The 25,476-nt window shown below is 41.6% G+C and overlaps 1 protein-coding gene across 3 annotated transcripts; it reads left to right on the plus strand.

The window, feature by feature from the left end:
* Positions 1 to 25,178, plus strand: LOC127005193 (protein VAC14 homolog). Of its 3 annotated transcripts, XR_007758368.1 has the most exons (18): positions 1 to 308; positions 3,059 to 3,209; positions 3,443 to 3,673; positions 3,851 to 4,068; positions 5,771 to 5,891; positions 6,014 to 6,137; positions 6,472 to 6,543; positions 6,693 to 6,875; positions 7,910 to 8,073; positions 8,917 to 9,121; positions 11,566 to 11,683; positions 14,740 to 14,914; positions 15,148 to 15,266; positions 15,727 to 15,806; positions 15,964 to 16,108; positions 16,316 to 20,225; positions 22,149 to 22,354; positions 24,407 to 25,178. XR_007758368.1 is itself a non-coding variant. In XM_050873886.1 (16 exons), exons 1-16 carry the CDS (start codon positions 208 to 210, stop codon positions 16,476 to 16,478), a joined length of 2,352 nt encoding a protein of 783 aa, XP_050729843.1. In that variant the 5' UTR covers positions 2 to 207; the 3' UTR covers positions 16,479 to 19,186. The 3 variants fall into 3 exon arrangements, 2 of the variants coding, with proteins under 2 accessions (XP_050729843.1, XP_050729844.1); XM_050873886.1 differs by lacking the exons at positions 22,149 to 22,354; positions 24,407 to 25,178 and having other exon boundaries at positions 2 to 308; positions 7,928 to 8,073; positions 16,316 to 19,186; XM_050873887.1 differs by lacking the exons at positions 6,472 to 6,543; positions 22,149 to 22,354; positions 24,407 to 25,178 and having other exon boundaries at positions 2 to 308; positions 16,316 to 19,186.
* Positions 25,179 to 25,476: the final 298 nt, after the last annotated feature.

The raw sequence follows: 25,476 nt of genomic DNA on the forward strand, positions 1-25,476 counted from the left end.
GCACTAGCCGCGGACGGCCGCCAAGTCGTTCCGGCAGCCGTGATCGAGGGTTCGGACGCCGGGGGTAAACAGTTGTCAGCTGACTCGAGGTGGAAACACACCCCTGAGACGCCGCCCGTAAGACCCGTGCTTGTGGCCAGCGAGAAGGGGCCACGGCAGTCCAGCGGGGTATGCAGTGCCGAGCACAGACCCAGACAGCCGAGCAACATGAGTGACCGTGACTACAGCCCCCTGAGCGCCGCATGTGTGCGGGCCCTCAGCGACAAACTGTATGACAAGCGGAAGGCAGCGGCCCTGGAGATCGAGAAGTGAGTAGTCTCGCGAAGGTAGGCGTGGCATGCCTGGCCTTGGGGGCTGGAGCTGTTGTAAGCCTGCCCTGAGCTGTAAGGGTTCTCTTCCCGTGGCCCTCACCTCGCCCTTTTAACGCATCACAATGTCGTGGTTAATCAAAGATCGCATTAGTGCTCAATGATATTCAAGACTGAACACAAGTACATTACTTATAGCACATCCTTCCAGCCCATATAGTCACACGTAGCTTTCCCAATGTGATATATCAACTTATGGGCTGGCGTGCCAGCAGTTTTTGGGCTTGCCCCACTTTTACCACCATATGTCCTTTTCATTCTATAGAGTATAGATAGGCCAACCAGGTGAGTAATTTTGTATACGTTGAGTGAGGCTACTTAAGGAACAGTGCTTTAGGTGAAAGATTTGCTGTTTAATTTACCATCTTTACAATGAGATAGTTTTAAATATATAGAGAAATGCTGTAAAATTTATGCATATAGTAATCAATTGCCACATGATTAAGAATTATTTAAAAACTAACATTTCTCCACCTAGAGCCAGTGGTTCTTAACCTGGGTTCGACCGAACCCTAGGGGTTCGGTGAGCCAGTATCAGGGGCTCGGCAAAAGCTCTCCGGAACACACTGCAATTTTGCAATTGAGTTTGAAGCCAGTTTTCTTTCAGTTTTGTATTAATTTAAAAGAGATTTATTTTTTGTATTGTCTAAATATACTCTAATTTTAGCCATTTTTTATTCATTTTAGTAAGATTTTTTTTCTTTATACTCGAGGGGTTTGCCTCCTGTATGGAGGTTTTTGTTTGGGTTTGATGCCTCTGAAAAGGTTAAAAACCACCGACCTAGACTAAACAGACCTGTCACCTTGAAATGATAGCAAAATAAAGACTGTGCACTGTTCTGTATATAGCAAATGTTCTTTTTATGCATGCCAAACAATGTCATAGAGATATTGGAAAAAAAATGCTGGTAAAGATTCGTTTTAGGTCTGTGCCAGTATCTCCTAATCTACTTTATGAAACTTCACTATCTCTTCATATATCTTTTCTACAAACCTTCAACAGTCATGGAAATGCTTTGAAAATCCAATTCAAGGACTTTTTTTTTTACCCTTGAAAATAAGCGATACGTTTATGAAAGTGCGTTGCCTCCTCTGGCGGCGGTCGTGGTGATGCTGCAGCCGCCGCAGCCGTAAAATGGCTCTCAGAGGGTTTAGGGTCGGGGAGCATATTTAAACTACTCCAACTGAACTTTACGACCTACTAACGGGGGGGGCTGCACCTCCCTCGACCCCCCCCCCTTCTAACCAGGGGGGCATAGGCCCCCCCAGGACCCCCCCCACATGTATATGTGACTTATTTCAGCGAAGAGGTATTTCTCGCAACACTGGCTGCAGCATCGCCGCGGCCGTTGCCAGAGGTGGGGACGCGCTTTCGTAAACATTATCCCCTATTTTTAAGAGTAAAAAAAAAATCCTTGAATTGGATTTTCAAAGCTTTTCCATGACTGTTGAAGGTTTGTAGAAAAGATATATGAAGAGATACTGATGTTTCATAAGGTAGGTAATGAGATACTGGCACGGACCTAAAACAAATCTTAACCAAAATGCCATAAGAGTTTGAAGCCATAAGTTTAAACAATGGGGAAACTATCAAACTAAGCTTGTATGCAGTGGCGGCACCAGGAAATTTTCATTGGGGGGGCTGGGATAAAATGTGGAGGGGCTTCACAATGTCATCAAAGTGAAGAAATAAAATATAGAGATGTGTAAGTACGTAGTTAACATGGCAGAAAAGAAGGATTCTATATGAAGTTAATACAATCTGAGGAAGAATAGTAGAAGTTAGAGCATGGCAAACAGCCCAAGAACTTTAAATCAAGATGTTACTTTAAAACTATGTGCCCGTTCTGGTGATTGGCAGCAAAGGTGTCTATAATAGCATCAATGTTCAGCTGTTTGGCCCTCCTAGAATTAATTGATATTACAGAAAGGTTGCTGGTGTGGATGTTGCCACTGCTGTTCCTCAAGTATGTCTTGAGGAGCTTCAGACATGAGAAGCTCCTCTCACAGGCGGCTGAGGTGACGGGGAGGGTCACTGCAATACAAACAAGTTTATGCAGATCCATGAGGGCATGGACACTCCCTGGCCCTTGTCTCTCTTCCTAGCTATGAGTCTTTTCAGTTGGTGGACCTCCACTGCAAGATCATCCTCTGCCACTCCATAATTGGCTGCCATTCCTGACAGCACTTCTTTGTCCAGAAATGAAGTATGTTTCGGGTTCAAGGCAGTAGCACCCATCAGAACATTGCAGGCATTAGATGAGAATTGCCTGGTCAGCTCATTGAGCATTCTATCTATGATGGCATAGAAGGTCTTTCTCCTGGCATCTGGTGGTGTAGCTCCATCTCTGACCTGTACTAGATGTTATGATGAATTCATCCAGGTGTCTGGGAGCAGATCGTTGTCTACCTGGACGCTGAGTCTAAGTGCATATCCCAACTGACTTGCACAAATCCTCAGCAGCCTCCTCTAACTCCTTCCAGGCAGCTTCAGTCCTCATTAGGCATCCTCATCAGGCAGCAATATTGGGGGGGCTTGGATCATTATTGGGGGGGGCTCCAGCCCCCCCTTGGCACCGCCACTGCTTGTATGTTGAATGATAAATTGATCTATTGTTGGTTTGTCTTTGTTACTGTAGTGAAGTAATGAACTCTGCTCTTCCCCCAGTCATGAATCTTTGTTGTTACAGGATGGTGAAGGACTTCATAATCAGCAGCAAGCCAGACCAGATAGCCAAGCTGATCAGAGTGTTGGAGGAGTTTGCTATGTCTCACAACCCCCACACCAGAAAGGGAGGCCTCATAGGGTTGGCAGCGGTTGCCATTGGTCTTGGCACAAAGGTAAAGCTGTAGTGGTCTTTTCTTTGCCCTAGGAAATCCTTTCACAAATCAATAGATTTCTGACTTGTGTAATGCAATGGATTTTCTTATATTTAGTGAGTTTCTGATAAATTTTGTATGCCAGTTCCTTGCCTTTGAAAAAAAAAAGGTTCACAAGTGGTATTATCCTTTGTTCTCTGTATGCTCTTTCAAATTAATGCTTTCCCTAATTAATAAATTTACCCCTCCACCAGAATATCGCACCATTCATACGTGAGCTGGTTAGTCCTATTCTGGCTTGCTTCACGGACAGCAACCCCAATGTACGGTACTATGCCACAGAATCCCTCTATAATGTGGTCAGGGTCTCCCGAGGCACCGTTCTGTCACAGTTCAATGACATTTTCACCATCCTTGTTCGGCTGGCCACGGATGCAGACCAGAACGTAAAAAATGGTTCTGAAATGCTTGACCGGATCATGAAGGTTAGTGTTGTGGGTGTTACGGCTTGATGGTATAGACAAACTAATCACAAAGCCAAAATTTCCTTGTTCGTGGCATTTCATTACTAATCTTTCATGCATTACTTCAATCTCTTTCAACCATCAATACCTTTACCATTACCTCCTAAGTATATTCATGCCATCTTGATCCTCCTACAGGACATCGTCACCGAGAGCAACTCCTTTGACATGATATCCTTTATCCCGGTCCTGCGCGAGAAACTCTATGCCAACAACCACTGGGCACAAACGCTGGTGGTCTCCTGGGTGTCTGTCCTCCACACTGTGCCTGAAGTGGACACGCTGTCCTTCCTCTCCGACATACTAGAGGGTCTCTTCTTCATCATGGAGGGTCCAAAGCCAGAGGTCAAAAAAATGTGAGTTGACAGATTATATTGCATTGCTAATTTACTGCCCTTATAAATATTAGTCTGCCATTGCACATGGTTTCCATTTAAACAATATTTACTGTATTTAATCTTTTGCAAGAGGAAGGAATTGGGAAGGGAGAGGTTACATTATTAAATGCAGGTCTGTAGAAAACATACTGTGATAATTTAGTTCAGTGCTGGAGTAGTAAGGTGTTGGAAGATTTTTAAGCGCAAAGAACTGCGCTCGATAGAACCATTCGGTTCTGAAGCATCCTCCGAATGCTTACAAGGATGTGGTCAGTCTCCTCCTAATGTTCAGTGGTGCAGCTCTGGTTTCTGATGCAAAGAACCTGCAATATTCAACTGCTTAAGTCTTGCAAAATTAGGAGTGATGTTCCTCCTGTTAGTATCAGAGCCATGTGGGTAGCCACTCAACTCATAGACAGCTCCTTCAATACCAGTAGTAATAGTTGTAGTAGCATTGTCTCCTGTATCAATGAGTCCTGAGGGGGGCACTAGCAGTGTCATCCTTAAGAGGCTCGCACTGCTCCAGATGTGGTTGTGGATCTCCAATCCAACATGAAAGCAGAAAGAGGTGCCAAAAGTCTGGGCCATCATTGAGCTGTTTTTCATAATAAAAGGGATTATTGACACCAAGGTGGCTAGGTTCATTACAAGCAATTACACTCGAACGCCTGGCATCACAACATGGATCAAACAACAGAAACCTGGAACCTCTTCACACACGTAGACAAGCACATAGACTTACACTTGTGTACAATATCACAAACACTCATTGACATTGATCCACATACATACTTACACAATGCAAACAGTCAATGTACTCTTAACACACACAACCAAAAATACCAAACATATCACACTAACACTAACGCATGCAAGCACTCATACTTTCCATGCACCATACGTGAGTGGAACAACCTCCCCCAACAGACTTCAGATTACGGTACAATAGATTCATTCAGAAAACAAGTACACGCTCACTTGTCACCACAACACACCAACAATAACACTTGATTCACTGTCCTCCCCTGCACACTCTGCTCCCCCATCCCCCCAACAGCCAATACAAATATGCATGTTATGCACCTGATAGGTGCCCTGCACATTATAATCAAGATCAAGAAGGTCAAAGTTTTACAAGGATGAGTGCCTCTGCATGTGAACTGGGAGCCGAGTGAAAGTTGTGGTGTTGGGTGTGGGCATTACAGGTGTGTGATGTCATTATGGTTATCAAGTACCTTGATGGATGGTTGTATGAGAATTTTTTTTATCTAGAATAGGGATGCAGGTGTAAGGTTAAAAATGGAGCAGTCCTAGTTGTTAGGCCTATTTGCAGGGATTGTTTTGATGGCAGAAACACAGATCATGCTGCAGATTAGGAATTAATCTGACTGTGCTGGGAAGGGTGATGTTATTTGTAAAGTCAAAAGAGCATACTATTTATTTGCAATGGCAGGATTTTGTGTAATAATTAGCACTCCTAGCTGTGACTTTGTGGGCCTGGGTTAAATTCCATCCCTGTGCAGTCTGTAAATAGCTCATCCAGTTGTTTATATTACCCTTTGGTTTATTTGTTAGGTAGGTGCCTGTGGAAGATAGTGTGGTAACCCAGGTGTCACATTAGCCATGTCTCCCAAACTCACTGTCTCACAAACTCACTAATGCTTGTCATTATATGAAACAGGTGTGAGGCAGTTGTTGGAGAGTTTCTTGCAAGCATAAAGAAAGCACCTGAAAAGGTTAAGTTTGCTGACATGATTAACATCGTTATCACCCATGCACAGTCAAATGATCCAGTGGTGCAGGTATGTGCTCAACTTCATAGCTGTTAAAAAGATGAAAATGTTTTCTCTGAGAATGCATATAGTTTTGAATATATGAAGTTTTTAAGTCTTATTGTCCTGAAGCTTTGTTTCTTTACCTTCAGATGATCTCACTTACTTGGATTCATGAGTTTGTGAGGCTGTCGGGGCGTGTTATGCTGCCCCATCTGGCGGGCATCCTGACGGCCATCCTGCCTTGCCTGGCCCTGGATGACCCCACCTATGCCAGTAAGTTCAGTCATGTACCTCCCCCACTCTGCTTGTGTTCACCCTCCTACAGTAGTTGCTGTGCCTGTGTTCTCTTGAGCTTCATTTGGCATTTGTACTGCTAAAGAATTCAATCTATTCTGCTTTCAGACATTAAATTCTTGCAATGTTGCTTTTAAGTCTGTTCTTATACTAAGTTCCCTTCCATCCTCCTCACTTGGAAATATTAAGGTAGCATACTATTGTGCTTCTAGTGCATCGACCATAGCTTTGCCTCTATCCACGTCCAGTACCTACCCTTGCCCATCTCCCTGTATAGTTAAGAACCTTACCCTGGCAATTACCCACCAAACAGGGGAACAACAGGAAAGTAACCCAGACAATGATGCTGCAGCAGCTGAAAATAAAATCAAGCAGGCAAAGCTAAGTATGACACACCAGAGTTTATTAAATGCGAGTAAATTGTTACAGAACGTGTCAATAGAGGGTAAGTAGTTGGGTTTTAGATCTAAAATACTTATAAATATTCTTTACATTAATAGGATCCTTCGCTTCATTCTCTGCTTCCTCACCCAGAGACCCGGGGCCTGGCCAAGGAGGTGAACATCAACCTCATGCGACTCATTACTGTAGAGGACGACAGGGACACCCCTGATGGAGCAGCTGGTGATGACCAGTACCTCCCACAGGTGCCTCACACTCCACAGATGTCCATTGTTCCTGGCACCTCTGCCTCCAGCCCTCTGACTGCTTCCTCAGGTGGGAGTTTGATGGGTGGGGTAGTCCATCCACTAAAGCTGGATCTCAAGCTTCTCGCAGATTATTTCGGAATGCTGCTAATTAACTGTTGGTGGGCGGGGTGTTTAACCTCTCTGCTGCCAAACGCACTCGTGTAGGTTTAGGAAATATTCAGATTTCCTTACATGCATCACCTAGAACACTAGATAAGCAAATTGTGTGCATCACTGGATTAAGCATAGATTGTCTAGGTATATACTATAGCTTGATTTTCTAAATTATAGGGTAAGAAAATATAGATTGAGGAAAGTAACGTTTAATTTGAATAAATCCCTTTTTACTTGTGAATATTTACAGCAATCATGGAGTCCATTTTAGAACGGTTTGTTCTCCCACATATAATCCTCTATTGCAGTGGTACTTCCAGATTTATTACTGATTTATTAGAATGCAATATAAGAAGAAAAAAAATTCTTTAAATATTCTTATGTTGACTCCAAATTTTTTTTCTTTTTTTTTACCCTATCGAGGTTTTAAAATATTATTTGAAGATGCACAGTCCCTTTTTAATCTAGTGATTTAAACGGAAGTTTTCTATCTCCTGTAACAGATTAATCTAGTGATTTAACCACAAGTTTTCTATCTCCTGTAACAGATCAGCTTAGTAAATAAGTTTGATTAATTTATGAAGTGCTGGGTGTCTGACTTCAGACTGATGCCCATTTGGTAGAGTTCTTGCGTACCCGGTTAGGGATAGAGCCACTGCAGGCGGGGATCCAGCCTAAGTAAATGGATTATAGGAAAGGTTATAATCTTTGTTTGTATGCGTAACATGATTACTGTGATATTGAACAGTGTGGTTACCAAATTTCTAAAAGTTTGATATTTCAAACTCTTCCTTTTGTGCTACTTGTAATACATGAATGATATGTTATTTGTTGTCTTATTTTAGGATGGTTGGTGATGTAACTATAGACTTGTGTATGTAAATAGTATAGCATCTTAAATATCTGTGCATTGCAGCCATTAATGTGTCTACTGGCTTGTGCATGTAGCCAATGTTCTTCCCACAGAGCCACCCGAGGATGTTCATGAGGGAGAGCTAAAGCTGGGCTCTGTGATGGAGGTGCTGCACATACAGCTGCGCAACACTCCTGTGCCCTGCAAGACTGCTGTGTTGCGATGGATCTACCACCTTCACAACAAAATCCCAAACAAGGTAATGGCCTGCAGTTTGGTTTGTTCATCTTGTCCATTTTATTCACACCTTTTTTGTCATCTCTACTTTATTATAATAGATTTAACCTGATCTATTTTCTTGGATAATAGCTTTATACAAGTCTGACCTGTGGCCAACTTGCTTAAGCATGTTAATTTTAATTACATGATTGATATTAGACCCCTTAATAGGTATACCTGGTGAATCTATTTCATTACAGTTTCCTGGTATTTTAAGATCAACTGCTTTGTGCAGTGGTAGTTCCTTAACTGTTGAGGTTGTCATGCTGCTGTTACTCTGCAAGACTAAAGTGCATGAGTGAGTAAATGAGCTGCATCTCAAGGGCTCCCACAAGCATTGCTTGGTGACAGTGTCCAACCACACCTTCGAGGTACCCACATTAAGACTGCAATCATTTTACAATTCTCTACTCTGTTTTCATATTCTATTTTGATGTGTGGTAGAGCTGAAGGGGAGAGCTTGAAACTATTACATAGCACTGTGTACAAAAACAGTCCCACATTGCCCAGCTGAGGGCACTTTAAGCATGTACTTGGTGAGGCACTTAGAAGTCATGGCAAATATAAAAGATTCATACGAACCTATAATAATGACTCGGCACGGAGAATGCTCTGAATCATCTGTAAACAGTGTTGGCCCAGTGGGTGAGAAAATAGGCTGTAATAGTGGTGAGTGAGGGGAGATCTATGACAACTCCACTGATTTTTTTTTCACAAAATATTCTGTGCCAAATCATTCATACATTCTCTATGCTGGGGGATCTTAATGGCAGGAAAATGTAATTCTTTTTAGCCTTTATCTATTGTTTTCTCATTGTTTCAGATGTTCCGTTACCTGGAGGAACTCTTCCCTGTCTTGCTCCGAACCCTGTCAGACCCTTCAGACGAAGTGGTGCTGTTGGTTATTGAGGTGTTGGCCCAGATCGCATCTACAACCAACCACAGCCCTGTGGCAGGCCCTGTGGCAGAGCCTATCACCAGCGCCTCCACATCCCCGGGAGTCTCCTCCGCCTCCTCTGCCCCACAAGGTTAGTTGGCTTGGTAAACGAACCTTTCATCCTTAACCCTTTCATTGCGTGTGGTGAGGGAGGCGACGATCCCCTCGGGCGCACTCGGGCAGCCCAATGGGGGAGGGGGGGGGTTCTCTTTCAACCGCTGTATCTCAAAAACTATTAATCACAGCTGAAATACAAAAACACTATTGGAAAGAGGAGGCCCAGATCTATAAGATTCGGTTATGTATGCGTCTTGTTTCACTGCACTCGCTATCACTTGAAGGTTCAGACATCCAAGCAGGCAAGCAACACTCTCCTGCAAATGTACAGACACGTTCAGGGGTGTTGTCTGCGAACACTTCATTTCTGTGTGTGCGCACGACAGCCAGTCATATTGAGGCAACTGAGTACATATGATGCTTGATGGGATGCTGGCAGCGTAGTATTGCCAACTGCAAAATTTAGGGGAAAGGGAGGGTTTGTGTAGACCAAATATTTGCACTCAAAATGATAGTTAAAAAATACCTTGAGAAGGATAGGAAGCTGTTTGCTGCATTCATGGACTTGGAGAAGGCATATGATCAGGTTGACAGGAAAGGGTTGTGGGATGTTCTAAGGATATATGGTGTGGGAGGGAGTTTGCTGGAGGGAATCTGATCCTTCTATAAGGATGCGAGTGCCTCTGTACGCATGAAGGGTGAGTTGAGTTTGAGTTTTGGTGTTGGTGTGGGTGTGAGACAGGGGTGTGTGATGTCACCATGGCTTTTTAATGTGTACATGGATGGTTGCATGAGAGAAATGAAAGCCAGAGTGGGGGAGCTTGGTCCAAGGGTGAAAGTGAGAGGTACAGAGGAGTCATTGGTTGCTGGCCTGTTTGCAGATGATCGCGTTGTTGGCAGAGAAGGAGGGGACGCTGCAGAGGATAGTGGATGAGTTTGACAGGGTGTGTAAGAGGAGAAAGCTGAGAGTGACTGCTGGAAAGAGTAAGGTTATGGTATTTGAGAGGGCGAGAGAACAGGTCATTGATTTTGCAAAGCCATACAGAGTTAGAGCAGAGAGTACAATGAAGTGTAGGATAAGGTTATGGGAGAAGAGAATGGAGGAGGTGACAGAGTTTAAATACTTAGGGACTGTTTTATGTAAGCATGGCAGTATGGAAGGTGAGGTGAGGGAAAGAGCAATGAAGGGCAGACAGGTGGTGGGTGCATTGGAGAGAGTTATGAAAGGAAGAAGTGTGAGCATGGAGGTAAAGAGGGGAATAAGGAATAGTATTATCCCGCCAACTCTTGTCATATGCATCAGAGACGTGGACATGGAATGCAGCACAGCAATCAAGAATACATGCAATGGAAAGGAGTTATATAAGAGGTGCATGTGGTGTGTCAGGATGGGATGGAGAAAGTAATGAAAGCGTGTATAAGCAGTTTGGTATGGGTGTGACAGTGAAATGAGTGGAGTGTTGAGTGGTGGAGTGGGTGAAGCGTGGTGCACCGAGATAGTTTGGACACGTGATGAGAATGGGGGAGAATGAATTCATGAAGAGTATGAAGGAAGGATTGAGGGAGGGGGTGTCGGGAAGACCACCTGTGAAGTGGATCAATAGGGTGAGTGAGTATTGGAGCGAGAGAGTTAGAGGTAGCAGGATTGAATGTGCTGAGAGGGAGTGCCAGAACAGGGGGAGATACACTTCTGCCGCTGCCACCCCCTGGAGGGAAGTTCCTGTGAGGGAGCAAGGCATCGAAGATATAAATAGATAGATAGATAGCAAAATTTACAAGTCCACTATTTGGTAGAAAAAATCAGTCGGGTGATAAGTGAAGCTATGCAAAAATTCTGCTATACTGGACAAGAACATCCGCCAATTACTTCGTTGTTTTTCTGCACTAGGCTGATCTAATTTTCCACCAAATTTAGTGGAAAATCCACTGAATTGGCAATTCAATGGGATGAGAAGAGGCTCTTAACCCTTTCCATCCATGATGCAGACATCGGCGTCACAGTATGGAAAGGGTCAAGAGGAAATGGAAGAGGATTAATCCTCTTCTAAACCTCTCAATCCTCCTTTATTCCTCTTAATCCTCTTCCATTTCCTCTTAAGAGGTTTAGAAGAAGAGTAACGGTGACGCTGTCGGATGCCCGTCGGACGCCGACATCGGCGTCGCCGGAGTGAAGTGGGTTAAAATATTGTTGGAACACACTCATACGCGGCCAATTTAAGTGCGATTGGAGGTTGCTGCGAGCGTTTAAGCACCACCAGCAAATTTTGCTGCCGCTTGCTGCAAGGGTTTAGGGATGAAATGGCTGATCCTAACATGCGCCATTAACTGGTCATTTTTACACTGTTTTTCAATGTTTTTCTTGTACTCTTTGAAAACCCACATCATTATATTGAAACATGCTATCAACTATATGAAGTTGAGTTTGAGGAGGAAAGTTTTCGTGAATTTACTAAATTTTTCTACCTTCTGCCACTGCAGGTGGTGACGAGACTAAGACTAATGTGAACGAGTACTTCACTAGATTCCTGCAGAACCTCCTTCACCTCTTCACTACAGAGAGGAATCTGTTGGAAGATAGGGGACCACTGATCATCAGGTAAGTGCAAATTTTTTGGTCATTACTTTGATCCAAAGATTTTCCTCTGGAAGAGAAATGATTATCTGAGCATTGGGAGATGAATGCAAAGTATCTGGTGTTCACATGACCCCTCTATTGTGAGGGTTTGCCCCTAAAACCAGAGTTTTTACTGTAAATAATTTCCATCACCTTATAAAAGTTTGAGGACATTGATTAACAAAAGGACACTGAATTGCAGAACACACGTGGGTGCACTACCTGACAGGTGTTATGAGGGAGAGATACCCTCATTATCTGGGGTAACCTCTTAAGGCGGGCGATTACAGGGTATTTTTCAACGAATATATTTAAAATCGGACGAGTACATGTTTTTCGCTCATAATGGCCGGGAAAGCCAGGTGGTGAGGATTGTTTTTGTAAAATTTAAACTCCTCCCACCCCCTACAGGCCATTTTTAAATGTCCCGCGCTCTTGTGTCATAACCGGACATACGCGTCAACATATGCTGTATCATTCCATGCTTGTATATAGTAAAAATTGCTTTAGAATATTTTTTTTCTGCATAAATTTTGTCGTGTCATTCTCTCTGTTCCGAGTGGCGGCCGGTGAGGCACGGGAGGAAGAGGCACCAGTGCCCAGCGAGAGACAGACGTGGAGAGTGTGTCGTAGTTTTCTCTCCACTCCAGCCAGAAAAACATCCTTACAAATGATGTACAAGCGCAAGGCAACTAGAAATTTGTCAACATCCAGAAGGCTTATGGAGTGGCCAAGACTCCAAAAACAAGCAAGAGAGTAGCGTAGAAGCGAGGTATTTAGAGGTAGAAACGAGTGGGTGTTGGCATTCCAGCTACGCGCCCGGCTTGCGTCGGGCCACCGAAGGCCACCACCCATCACCACATCTGTGTTTCGAGACTCCCTACATAACCTTGTACTTCATCATGCCTTTTTCCACTACCACCTGCTTCGTCACCACTTACTCCACCACCAACTGCAGAATCCGCTGCATTGCCTCGTGAGACATCACTGCAGCTCCGATAACAGATTATTCACAGATATGTGAAGCGTGAGCCCGATTACAAGCAAAACTTTCATCACCGTGTCGCTTTCTTAGTTACAAACGCTATTCGCGAGAGACAGAATTGCCCAGTACGGTCGTGCAGGAACACCTTGACCTTCTGACACCCTCCCCTTTGATTAAAAGTTTATATAAAGTGGGACCAGATGCCTTATCATTCTCCAGTAAGTCAAGGTATACATAACCATGTCTGAAAATTTCATTCCAATTAAATAAATACAAATGGCAAGACAAGGATAAAATGGAGGAAAGTCTTTAGGAGCCAATATCTCGAAAAGTAGATTTTTACACTTCAAAAAATTTCACCAAAACGGTAAAAAGTCTGACCGACTTTTGTTATGTATCGGTTAAAACTACAGCTAAAGGACAATTTTTGCCCGCTATAAAATTTCAAAGATGTCAAAAGAAAACGGGACACAGTGGAGAATATTATAAGTGACAAAAAATTGTGGTATAATTTTTTTTCAAAGACGAAACAAAAAATCTAATTTTCTAACTGGGAAATGTAGATAGGTAAACAAAGTTTCTATGGTATTTTTTTCAAAGCAATTAACTGAAAAATAGTCTGTGAAACAAAAGAAAAATGTGCTTTGTTTGAGTCTCCTAAACTATACCCAAATTTAATGAAGTTCACAGAATATCATACCTATACACCTACAAACAACATATAAAATTTCCAAGCTATTGGACGTACCATATGCGCAGGAGAACCCCCCTGTAGTCGCACGCCTTAAACAGTTTGGCTCCAATTGGCTGGTGGTGACCCCAAGACTGGCAACTTTTCTCCTGCAGGACCAGTTGTGGGTTTACCCCCCATTTTGTGATCTCGCCATTTCAGGTCCTCTTGTCTCGGTCCCACTATGTCTGCCTTCAGCCTTCTGAACTCATTCAATCTTTAGTACTTGAAGATTTTTCCCAGAGCCCACACACACAGCTCTACCAAGGTTCACCCATGCATGATTCTGCTGGCATGTGCCATGTCTACACCCCCCATGCCACCCCCAAAACAGGGGCTAGGTGACCCTACCCCCTTGAGGATGCAGTGGTCCCAAAGGCTTTGCCATTCACCCATCATAGGTAGCAGGCTCACCTGATCCTGATGCATTGACCTGATCCATGGTCAGGCCCCAGCAAAGTTCGGTTAGGGTCAGGGCTGGAGCATCGATCCTAGTTTAGTCCTTTTGTATTGGGTGCAATTTAAACTTTACAGGGAGGGGTTGCAATCCCCACCCCAACCACTCTAGATCAGCCATTGGACCAACTGCTAGCCATGGGTGATGACACAGACTTCCCGAAAGAATAGAATGCCCCAGCCACCCAAATAGTCTATTCAACTCTTCTGTATATCATAGAATGAACATTTCCTGTGCTGCACACCATATGCTCATGGTTACTGCACTGCATAACCATGTACAGTATAATCTAGCAAGTAATATTTAATGTCACTCACAAACTTCATGAATGAAAAAATTTGACATTGATCTACATTCATAGTCTTGGTTGCATTTATTGTTGGTTGCAGATTGGAAAAATGGGCGAAAGTCCTTTGGTGGTGGTACCAGTAATCCCGTAATGCATGTACGAGTACTCCCTCTATACGTCTACCCTTGGCTGTGGCCAAGCACAAGTCTGACTACTACTTTAATCAAGATGGCAGCAAACATGCTATCAATGATTCACTCAGATGATCCCTTCCAGCAAAAAATTATCTTATAAGAAATAATCAAAAGTGTAATTGTAGAATTTTGCATATGATTTACCTTACCATTATTGTTGAAAGCTTTTATGGGGAAATTATGAAAAGATCCTTTTCATAATTTTTCACTGGACACTTGCAAGAAAGCACAATGAACTTTCAAATACTTTCATTGTTGAGAGGTGGAAGTAAAAATGTGTAGTAAATGGATTTGCTTAAAGTTGCCCTTTAGTTATGGTAAACACAAGAATTTCATCTTTGAAATCCTCAAAATAGCCCACTGTACCATTGATCTTCCCACAGGCAGCTTTGTGTAATGCTGAGTGCAGAGGACATCTACCGTACCCTTGCAGAGCTCCTGCAGGATGGGGATGATCTCATTTTTGCCTCTAAAATGGTTCAGACACTCTCCTCCATCCTGCTCACCTCAAAGGAACTCTTTTTGCTGAGGAGGCAGCTCAAGGATCTCTCATCTCCTGTAAGTCTCCAGCTTTACTCTTCCATGCTTCCTTTTTTTCATATTTTTTTCATTTTCATCTTGAATGCTTGAGTCTCTTATGTCTATTGCTCCAGTACCTTTCAAAAAGGGGAAGGCTATCATTCCAGCACATTTTAAAAAGGGGGAAGTAACAGTCTTTATTTCCATACAGTTTGTGGTAAGTTTTGAATGCTGAATTTTCTGTCTTTTATGCTCTTGCCTCAATTCCCCAGGAGAGTTGTGAGCTGTTTGTGAAACTGTACCGGTCGTGGAGCCACAACCCAGTGGCCACCCTCACGCTGTGCCTCCTCACACAGAACTACACCCACGCTGCCACACTGGTCCATGTCTTGTATCCTTTGGAGTGCAGGACTTGATAGTTTTTAGTTTCCAGATTTTCATGGGGGGCCTTCGTGGTGCTGTGGTTAGCACACTCGGCTCACAACCGAGAGAGCCCGGGTTCGATTCCCGGGCGGAGTGGAAAAATTTGGGCGGCTTTTCCGATACCCTACGCCCCTGTCCACCCAGCAGTGAATAGGTACCAGGTATTAATCGGGGGTTGTGTCCTGTCTCCTGGGATCTGTTCCCTTCTATAATTTCTTCCCCCTCCTGTCTCTCTCCGGCATATGACCACAGATGTTGTGCCGACTAAACCAAACTTTACAAACTTTTTCCAGATTTTCATATCCCTTTTGATTTATATTTACCAGTTTAGTCTTCATGCTGTACAGGTTTTTATTACCTACAACAAACCTTTGTAATTACAGAGAAACCATTAAAACTTGCAGCCTCATTCCTTAACCATTGCTCAGCGGTGACATTGAGGTGACGGCAGACTTCCTGGTTGAGGTGGACAAGTTGGTGCAGCTTTTGGAATCTCCAATCTTTACTTGTAAGTATGCCCACATAATGACCTTGGCTGCTTGTCCTGGTGTCTTCATGTCAAGTACATATTTTGGTTTTATTTAAAGGGTTTGATTTATGTGTATAACTTTTGACCTTAAGAGTTAATTTTAACTTTACCAGCATATTATTCTGTTGTTCCTCAGACCTTCGCCTCCAGCTGCTTGACCCCAAGAGGCACTCTGCTTTGGTTGAGGCACTCTATGGCCTACTCATGTTGTTGCCCCAGACAAAGGCCTTCACCTTGCTACATGATCGGCTCAACTGTTTACCGCCAGCCCACCTGCTTCAGTACGTCACTTTACCCTTGCATTCCTTCTCTCAATATACTTCACTCAGGTTTTAGGGAAGGTTCTTTTCATTGTGGCCGCAGAGAAGTTCACCCTGAAATGACTGATTTATACACTGGCACATAAGGCAGCTATCATTTTAGATACCTAATTGTAAGTACATTTATTTTATATATTTAATCTTTCTCCTTCCCCTTCCGCAACCCAGAGACACTTGTTCAAGGGAACTGCCACGTGACCTCTCCAGAAACATAGACTTTGAGGAGCTGTTGGCTTATTTCAACAATATCCAGGAGAAGCACCGTGCCTACAAACACCAGAAGATAAAGCAGCAGCTCCAGTCCAACGTGGATCCAGTCACCCACCCGTAAGACCCGTCCACTCTGCAACACCAAGCCACACTTTGAATACACAGTTAAATCCTCTTAGGCTACCCATAACCCACCACTCTTCCTGCTGCACTTAAAACATTCACTGTTACTTTGCCACGTTTCCTCTTAACTGTCTGTCACACAAGGCTCAAGGATTTCTCATTCAATTGCCATTATTTTATTCATCCATTCATTCATCCTACACAAATGCATGGATTCTAACAACACCACAGAGACATTTATCCTTTTAGCCTGATAAGAAAGGCGATTGATTTTAATGTTAATGGAATAAGGGTGTCTTAACTATTTTTGAAATGTACAGATTTTTAAAAAAATGTCAGTTTGGGTATAAAAAGTGTTGGTACAACACATCCTTTTAGCATCATCAATAGATGGTTTCAAGCCTTTGGTGTAGAAAGTGACCCAAAGTGGATCGCACATGATCTAAAGGTTGGTGTATGGCAATTGAGATCTGGCAGTTTGCCTTGCAGTTCATTCATTAATACTCCGCTCCACCAAACAGCCCAAATCTCCCATATTGGCCCTAGTGATTTCTTTGTATCAGTTGTGAACCATGACAGGTGTTTTTGGAAGCTGTAGTGGATGGGGGGATCACCAGTCCCCTGGTGCACTACTTCATTAAAACTGGCAAACTGGAGCAGGTCTCCTAGTATGGCGAAGGCTTTTGTTGGGGCAGCTCGGTTGTCATTGCTGTTTTGAATGCATTTTTTAATTAATCTTATTCTCTCAAAGAAGTATGGCAACTAATAGCCACTTCTGTCAGTCTTTCATGTACAATACTATTAAGTTGGTCATGGATCTAAATGATGTTATTGAAGGATTAAGTTGATACTTTGACCTCATTTCATGTCTTCTGGCCATGAAATTTCATTTGGCTTGGGAAGCTTTGGTCATAGTAGAAACAAGTCTCACAGTGAAATACCAATGATAGTAGGGATGGTGGTAGTGATAGCGTTAAATGGTATATATTGGTGGTGCTAAAGCTACCACCACTACCTTCCCTCTGCCACTTTGTATTAGATTACCATATGCAACAGGCTTCTATGAGCTTTTGTAAAGCAAGATTTTTGTACTTACTGGCTCATTAATGTGTAGATATCAATTTTTTTATGGCAAAACCAGAAATGATCCGTCTATGCACTCCTGCTTTTCGCTGTGGGTGTGGTAATCATTAGGCTTAGTGATCAAATATTACTGATTATGGTTTGAAGCCACTTTGACCTGGTACTCTTGATTGGTTTGCTCTTCTGCTGGCTGCCTGAAGGACAAATTATGGTCATGCGTGTAGTCTCAAATGTATTATTGCACGAGTGGTTTTATAGTTGAATGAAAATAGGTCTCCGGTAACTTTGAAGGTAGTGTTAATTCCTGATATGAAGATAAGTATTGAAAATATATAACTGAAATTTATTTTAGTATGACATTTGTAAATGTAAGCGACTTTGCTGGACAAGGAAACCGTTGCAACAAGAACTTGATGGGGGAAGAATCTGAGTATTTTTGCTTATGTAGAATTGGAAAATCTGTTAGCCAAGTAATGATATTAAATTGGCAGAATCTGATGTTATTTCTTGTAGAGTTTGAGTTTTATGATGTGGAGGGTGATGGTATGGATCTAGTTAGCAGAATTTGTTACTTTGTGTAAAGTTAGTTTATACTCTGATTTGCAAGGTAATTTTGTGAAGAAAACTTGCATTACATGTCAGGCTTTCCAGGCTTCTAGGCACACCACCCTGTGCTGTGCCAATACAAGCATCTTTGAGTAATTGTATAGTCACTATGGCTCTTTCCTTTCCCTCTTATGGTATTCACCTTAATAAAGTAGTAAGCTAAATATCATGACAAAGGAGATCAGGGTAAAGTAACTACAATTAACTACAGGTGCATGTGTGTATACTTATAGAAAAATGGCCAATGATGGCAGAGATTGTGTTCATCTGGCACCACTTGCTGAAACATTCCTTGACAGTTTTCTCCTTTTGTCCTCTAGCGTAACCTTCCCTAATTTGCTTTGATCCATTTTATGAAGGTTATTCTTAATATTCTTTGTCTTTTAGTCTTATATTTTTTTATTCATAGCTATTTATTCATGTGTCTTCAGAGTGAGCTTCAAGCCCTTGTTCTTCTCTACCTCAAGGAACCTATTAATGGAAGTAAATTGTTTTGAATTGTATTTCTTTTACTATAAGTTGTTATAATTAAATCCAAAGATGCCCTAATTGTTAGCATAGTATATAAGCTATTTATGATGCATGAAAGATTTCAAAGTGTAATGTCTCAAGAATTTCTTGATTCAAGAATGTACAATTATATACTCTAAGGAAAAACTGGAAGGTAAATCTTAATGCATTGATGAATTGTAAATGCTCTGGAGACTATAGATACATGAATTTGGTTGATCTGTTTAATGTGGCTGACACATGTAATTGTCAGTATTTTGCTAGAATTTTTCCTTTAGGGCATTAGGTTTGACCTTGTTAACTAGGCAGGTGACGTTTTGTGATAGCCAAGCAGGTAATTTTTGAAGCCACGGTCAAGTACTCCTGCCAACTGCCTCTGTGTGACTGTTGTTGATGTGCCTCCAGCCTTAGTTTTTTTTCCAGTATTTACATTCTTTTCTGTATGAAGAAGTGAGACTTTTATATATTTACCTAATGCACCCTAGAATAAAGAAACTTCATTTTTAATCTTTCATCATGTCAATCCCTCCAGTTCTGGAACCATTTTCGTTGCCATCCTTTGTATTTTCTAGTTTTTTTGTGTTATGTGGAGACCACACCGCCTCTGCATATTCCAATTTTGGCCTAATCATAGTGGTTATTAACTTTTTCATCATATCCTTGTTCATGTAGTGGAATGCTAATCCTTTATTTCTCACCATATTATACGTATCACCGAATATCCGATTAACATGACTCTTGTATTGTTACTCCCAGATCTCTCTCTTCGAGAACTTTCTTTAATATTTCTCTATCTCCCATTTTATATGTCCATTTTTTTTTTCGTTGTGTGTGTGTGTGTGTGTGTGTGTGTGTGCAGTACTAATACTAATACTAATAATATACGGTTTATTTAGGGATGAGCAGCTCGTGAGCTGAAAATATACATATATATGGAGATCATTAAAATTACAAACTGTGTGTGTGTGTGTGTGTGTGTCGCTAAGGGAGATAAACGAAAGGAAATCCTGTAGTCCTGCGACGCACGCAAGCACTCACACGAGACCCGAGCCACGAAGCGGATCATCGCCACCTCGCTCCTGCTCAGCCGTCGTCCTGGTGGCCCTTGAAACTGCCCCGGTAACACATCGACGCCAAATATAATATAGGTGAATACTGGTGATTACAGTAAGGCGTGTCAGCTGCCCGGCCCCTTGCGCAGTGCTGGGGTGCAAAGTCAGGATCCACGGCATCAGGAGGAGCTAGCTTCTGTGACTCAAGAAGGGAGCGGCACATCCGCCCGGCTTCTTTCTCCGCCAAGCCTTCACGTCGGCCAATTATCTTCAAATCACGCCCCACCCGCCCTCAATCCAAAGCCTTACAATCATGGAGGCACAATCTTGCAACAACCATGGTGCTGATACCCAAGCCCAGCAGTCCCTGATGTTGTGGTTGACGGTGGCGGTGGCAGGGGTGGGGGCGGTGCTCATGCTGGTGCTGGTGGCGATGCTGATGAGGATGAAGAGGCTGGTGAAACAGGTGAAGGGAGGAATACTCAACGAAGAAGGTTAGTATTTCTCTCTTTTCTTTATTTTTACATCTTACATATTGCAAATGAGTACATTCTCTCTCTCTCTCTCTCTCTCTCTCTCTCTCTCTCTCTCTCTCTCTTGTCCTTCTTCACCCTGACAAATCCTGTGCGACATTACATAATCGGGAATACACTCGCCTCAGTATACCCGTGTTTCTTTCCTTCCCCTTTTCCACTTTGTCGAAAATGTCCCAGTAATAATAATAATAATAATAATAATAATAATAATAATAATAATAAAGAAACGATGAAATAACGTCAAGATAAATTATTCGTATCGTTGCTCCTTGAAGCTATTATTATTATTATTATTATTATTATTATTATTATTATTATCATTATTATCATCATTATTATCATCATTATTATCATCATTATCATTATCATTATTATTATTATTATTATTATTATTATTATTATTAGCTGCTACTACCATTTTCAGTACTACTACTACTACTACTACTACTACTATTAAAGTGGTTTAAGAATGAAAGAATAAGATGAACAACGACGGTACATATTCGTGTATGAAGAGGCAGGGTCAAAGAAAAAACGGGGTCGAGTCAGGCGCAGGTTTCTGTGAATGGGGCGGAGCTAGCGTGACGTCAGCGAGTGCCCGCAATGTGGTGCATATAAAAATATGCCCGAAAAGAGGAACGTTTTCCTTATTTTTTCTTTGGTGTGGGAAACTTTATTCTTTTACGAACGCATGAAAGAGAGAGAGAGAGAGAGAGAGAGAGAGAGAGAGAGAGAGAGAGAGAGAATATTATAGTTTAGCGTTTCCCCTCTCGTAAAAGAAAATACACAACCCGAAGAACTATGGAATAGAATAATATAATAATAAATAGTAAACAAGAAAATATGAAAAACAAGAAGAATCATGAATTTATAAAATAGGTATGAAACTAACATTTTCATTTATTTCATAATTTATTTACTATTTATTACTTTATTTATTAATATCATTATTCTGCCATTATTTAACCTTTTTTCATTCATTTTAAAATATTTGAAGGAGGGCAAAACAAAAACAATTAAGTCACATTTATACATTTTATTACACATAATATCATACATGTTACCACCCATATTATCACACACGGTATTTACTCGCCCACAATAATATTCTGTCCTGCCAGGCCACTGCTCCCCGGATGTTGTAGTAGTCCATGAGGTAGGCGGGGATATTCTTGGGGTCTACCATAGCTCTTGGGTTCCGCAGAGGGTCGAATGGGACGAGTTGATCGCTCTCTCGCCATTCCCCAGGAACAAGTTGCGAGAGATGAGGTGGGCCTTCAGCTGCCGATGAAACAGTGTGTTGCACCCCGGATTCCCGTGCTTTTATATGCCACATGGGCCAATTATTCCGCGACAAAAAAAAACGTTAAAATTTCAGATTTTGAACTCGGCGGCATGGACGCCGAATAGTCGGCGACATATCTCCGAATTGTCCCCGAATTGTCTTGAGCATTCGCCGACATGTCGCCGAAAGGTCACGAACTGTAAGAATCTTGGTCATGTCGGCGAACCGGTCGCCGAATTTTTTCACGAAATGATTCGGCGACAAGTTCGTGGCCAAAATTCGGCAGTATACCCTACACAAAGGGAGGGTAGTTACCCAACTTTTGGCAACATTAGTTTCCGTAACATATCGCACAACACGATCGAGGGCCTATATAGGCCTGCGTGGACGGAGCTATGGGAATCTTGGATTAACGCCTTTTGGAATAGAAACCTCCATTATCATTTGTCTCGTGGAAAGGCAATGACAGGATACAAATCTCTCTCTCTCTCTCTCTCTCTCTCTCTCTCTCTCTCTCTCTCTCTCTCTCTCTCTCTCTCTCTCTCACGAAGATGGTTATCTCCTGATTTAATGATTCTGTGACCCTCCTCCCTCAGACCACATCTACGATGAGATAGAAATCAAGCCGAGGAGAGTGGACGCTCCGGCAGGCAAAGGCATATACTCTGGAATATACGAGGACGGCTACATGGTCCCGAAAATCAGTCCCTTCGGCAAATCAAACAAGATCACGATGGGGTAGGGATGAAGCCACCAACCGTTCCCTCCCCCGTCGGACTGTGACCACGGCCACACTATTATGGTAATGATTAGAAGGGGGATGACTAAGACATCAGCAGAAATTAGTTTACACATATAACGGTGGACGAGTGGAACATCCTTGGCGGTCCTGTGGTGAGTGACAGTGTTAAAAAAAATACACAAGAAAAGTTATATTGAATAGAGGGGATGGTAGAAGTGGTAGGTAGCATAGAGGGGAGGTGGTGTTATACACATATACCCCCCCCCCACACACACACATATATCTATATCTATCTCTATCCATATCCATATCTATCTATATCTATCTATCTAGGTCTCTCTCTCTCTCTCTCTCTCTCTCTCTCTCTCTCTCTCTCTCTCTATATATATATATAGATATATATATATATATATGTATATATATGTATATATATATATATATATATATATACATATATATATATAAGATATATATATATATATATATATATATATATATATATATATATATATATATATATATATATATATATATATATATAATAAAAGACCCACCCTACAGGAACTTAACGATTCAAAGGCTGGAGGCAACAGAACGCTTAGCCTCAGACCTTACTATTATTTCCGATTGGGGCAAGAGGAACCTGGTGTCCTTCAACGCCTCAAAAACACAGTTTCTCCACCTATCCACTCGACACAATCTTCCTAACAACTATCCCCTATTCTTTGACAACACTCAGCTATCACCTTCTTCAACACTAAACATCCTCGGTCTATCCTTAACTCAAAATCTCAACTGGAAACTTCATATATCTCATCTCTTACTAAATCAGCTTCCTCGAGGCTGGGCGTTCTGTACCGTCTCCGCCAGTTCTTCTACCCCGCACAGTTGCTATCCATTTACAGGGGCCTTGTCCGCCCTCGTATGGAGTATGCATCTCATGTGTCGGGGTGGGGGGTGGGGGGGGGGTCCACTCACACAGCTCTCCCTGACAGAGTGGAGTCAAAGGCTCTTCGTCTCAACAGCTCTCCTCCTCATACTGATAGTCTTCTACCTCTCAAATTCCGCCGCCATGTTGCCTCTCTATCTTCTATCGATAATTTCATGCTGACTGCTCTTCTGAACTTGCTAACTGCATGCCTCTCCCCCTCCCGCGGCCCCGCTGCACACGACTTTCTACTCATGCTCATCCCTATACTGTCCAAACCCCTTATGCAAGAGTCAACCAGCATCTTCACTCTTTCATCCCTCACGCCGGTAAACTCTGGAACAATCTTCCTTCATCTGTATTTCCTCCTGCCTACGACTTGAACTCTTTCTAGAGGAGGGTATCAGGACACCTCTCCTCCCGAAATTGACCTCTCTTCTTGGACACTCCTTTGACCTCTATTCATTAGCAGTAAGTAGCGGGCTTTTATTTTATATTTTTCTTTACGCCCTTGAACCTTAGATCCTTAGATGTAAAAAAAAATATAAAAAAATCATTATTATTATTATTATTATTATTATTATTGTTATTATTATCATTATTTTGGATCAAAGAAAGACAGGCTCATTCTACCCCAGCCAGGAATCGGACCATAGCTGTGGTTCGATTCTTGACTGGGTTATAATCAACCTGTCTTCCTTTGATCTATGTCATGGAACCTGTGCCGGCTCGAATTAAGACGCAGTCATTTCCCTGCCGAGATGAGGTTGGGTGAGAGGCATGGTGAATCTCTTACTTTTAACCTCCGTGTGGCGGAGATGACAGCGGGCGCCACAGTTGTGGTTCGATTTCTGGCTGGTGTATTATTATTATTATATATTATGTTATTATTATTATTATTATTATTATTATTATTATTATTATTATTATTATTATCATTATCATTATCATTATTATTATTATTATTACCGGTATTATTATTATTATTATTATTATTATTATTATTATTATTATTATTATTATTATTATTAAGACATTATTATTATTATTATTATTATTATTATTATTATTATGATTATGATTATGATTATGATCATTATTATTATTATTATTATTATTATTATTATTATTATTATTATTACTATTACTATTATTATTACTAATACTGTTATTATCATCATTAGGGTCAAGGAAGGACAAGGCAAGTTGAATGTTACACAGAACCGGAATCCAACCATTGCGTTGATGCCGTTATCCGCCTCGCATTGATTTTATTTCACACCGGTAACATTATAATTAGCCTAATATTATTATCATTGTATTGGTATTGGTATTATTTGCATCAGTATTATATATATATATATATATATATATATATATATATATATATATATATATATATATATATATATATATATATATATATATATATATATATATATATATATATATATATATATATATATATATATATATATATATATATATATATATATTATCCAGCGGCGTGGCTACGGGGAGGAGGGTTGAGTTACTGTCCCCGGATAAAAGTTGGACACCAGATGAGCCCCATTTGAAAATCTGAGAGAATGAAAATGCACTCCAACATAAAGAATAATTAAAGTATCTGAGCAACGGGCCTCTCCACTAACCCTCCCCCCCTCACGGGCCCTCTTGTGCGGCCCTTCGCTGCGCCGCGGCGGGTGCGAGGGCGCCGACAGAGCGCAGGAAGCGATAACAGACAGGAAGCGTGTGTAGCGGGAAAACAAACGTTTTAGTATTTGTAGCTTACTGAGGCGCAGATGAACAAAATAATAAAAGCATTTGTATTTAAGACTTGAAATTTCCAGGACAAGTTTGGACGATGATTCCTTTCACTGTGAATGCATATGTTGATGCATGGCCTCATTATCTCATGACATCATGCGGATAACATTAAAGTAATGCCCTAATTAATGGTCTTTTTATTTGTCATTCAGATCACATGTGAATACGTACATTTTATTTAAGTGAATGGTCAAATTGTGTTTTGCTCATGAACATAGAATGATACTGCGCCATTATTGCCACGTAATTATTTCAGCCTAACACTGCTACTACTACTACTGCTACTACTACTACTACTACTACTACTTCTAATAATAATAATAATAATAATAATAATAATAATAATTGTTGTTGCGAGGGACTCTTTACGCTACGGGGTGGCGTTGTCTGACACATGGAAGTTTCTAGTTTCACTCTTTTTGCTGGT

The sequence above is a fragment of the Eriocheir sinensis genome, chromosome 29 (assembly GCF_024679095.1).
Source record: "Eriocheir sinensis breed Jianghai 21 chromosome 29, ASM2467909v1, whole genome shotgun sequence".
Taxonomy (NCBI): Eukaryota; Metazoa; Arthropoda; class Malacostraca; order Decapoda; family Varunidae; genus Eriocheir; species Eriocheir sinensis.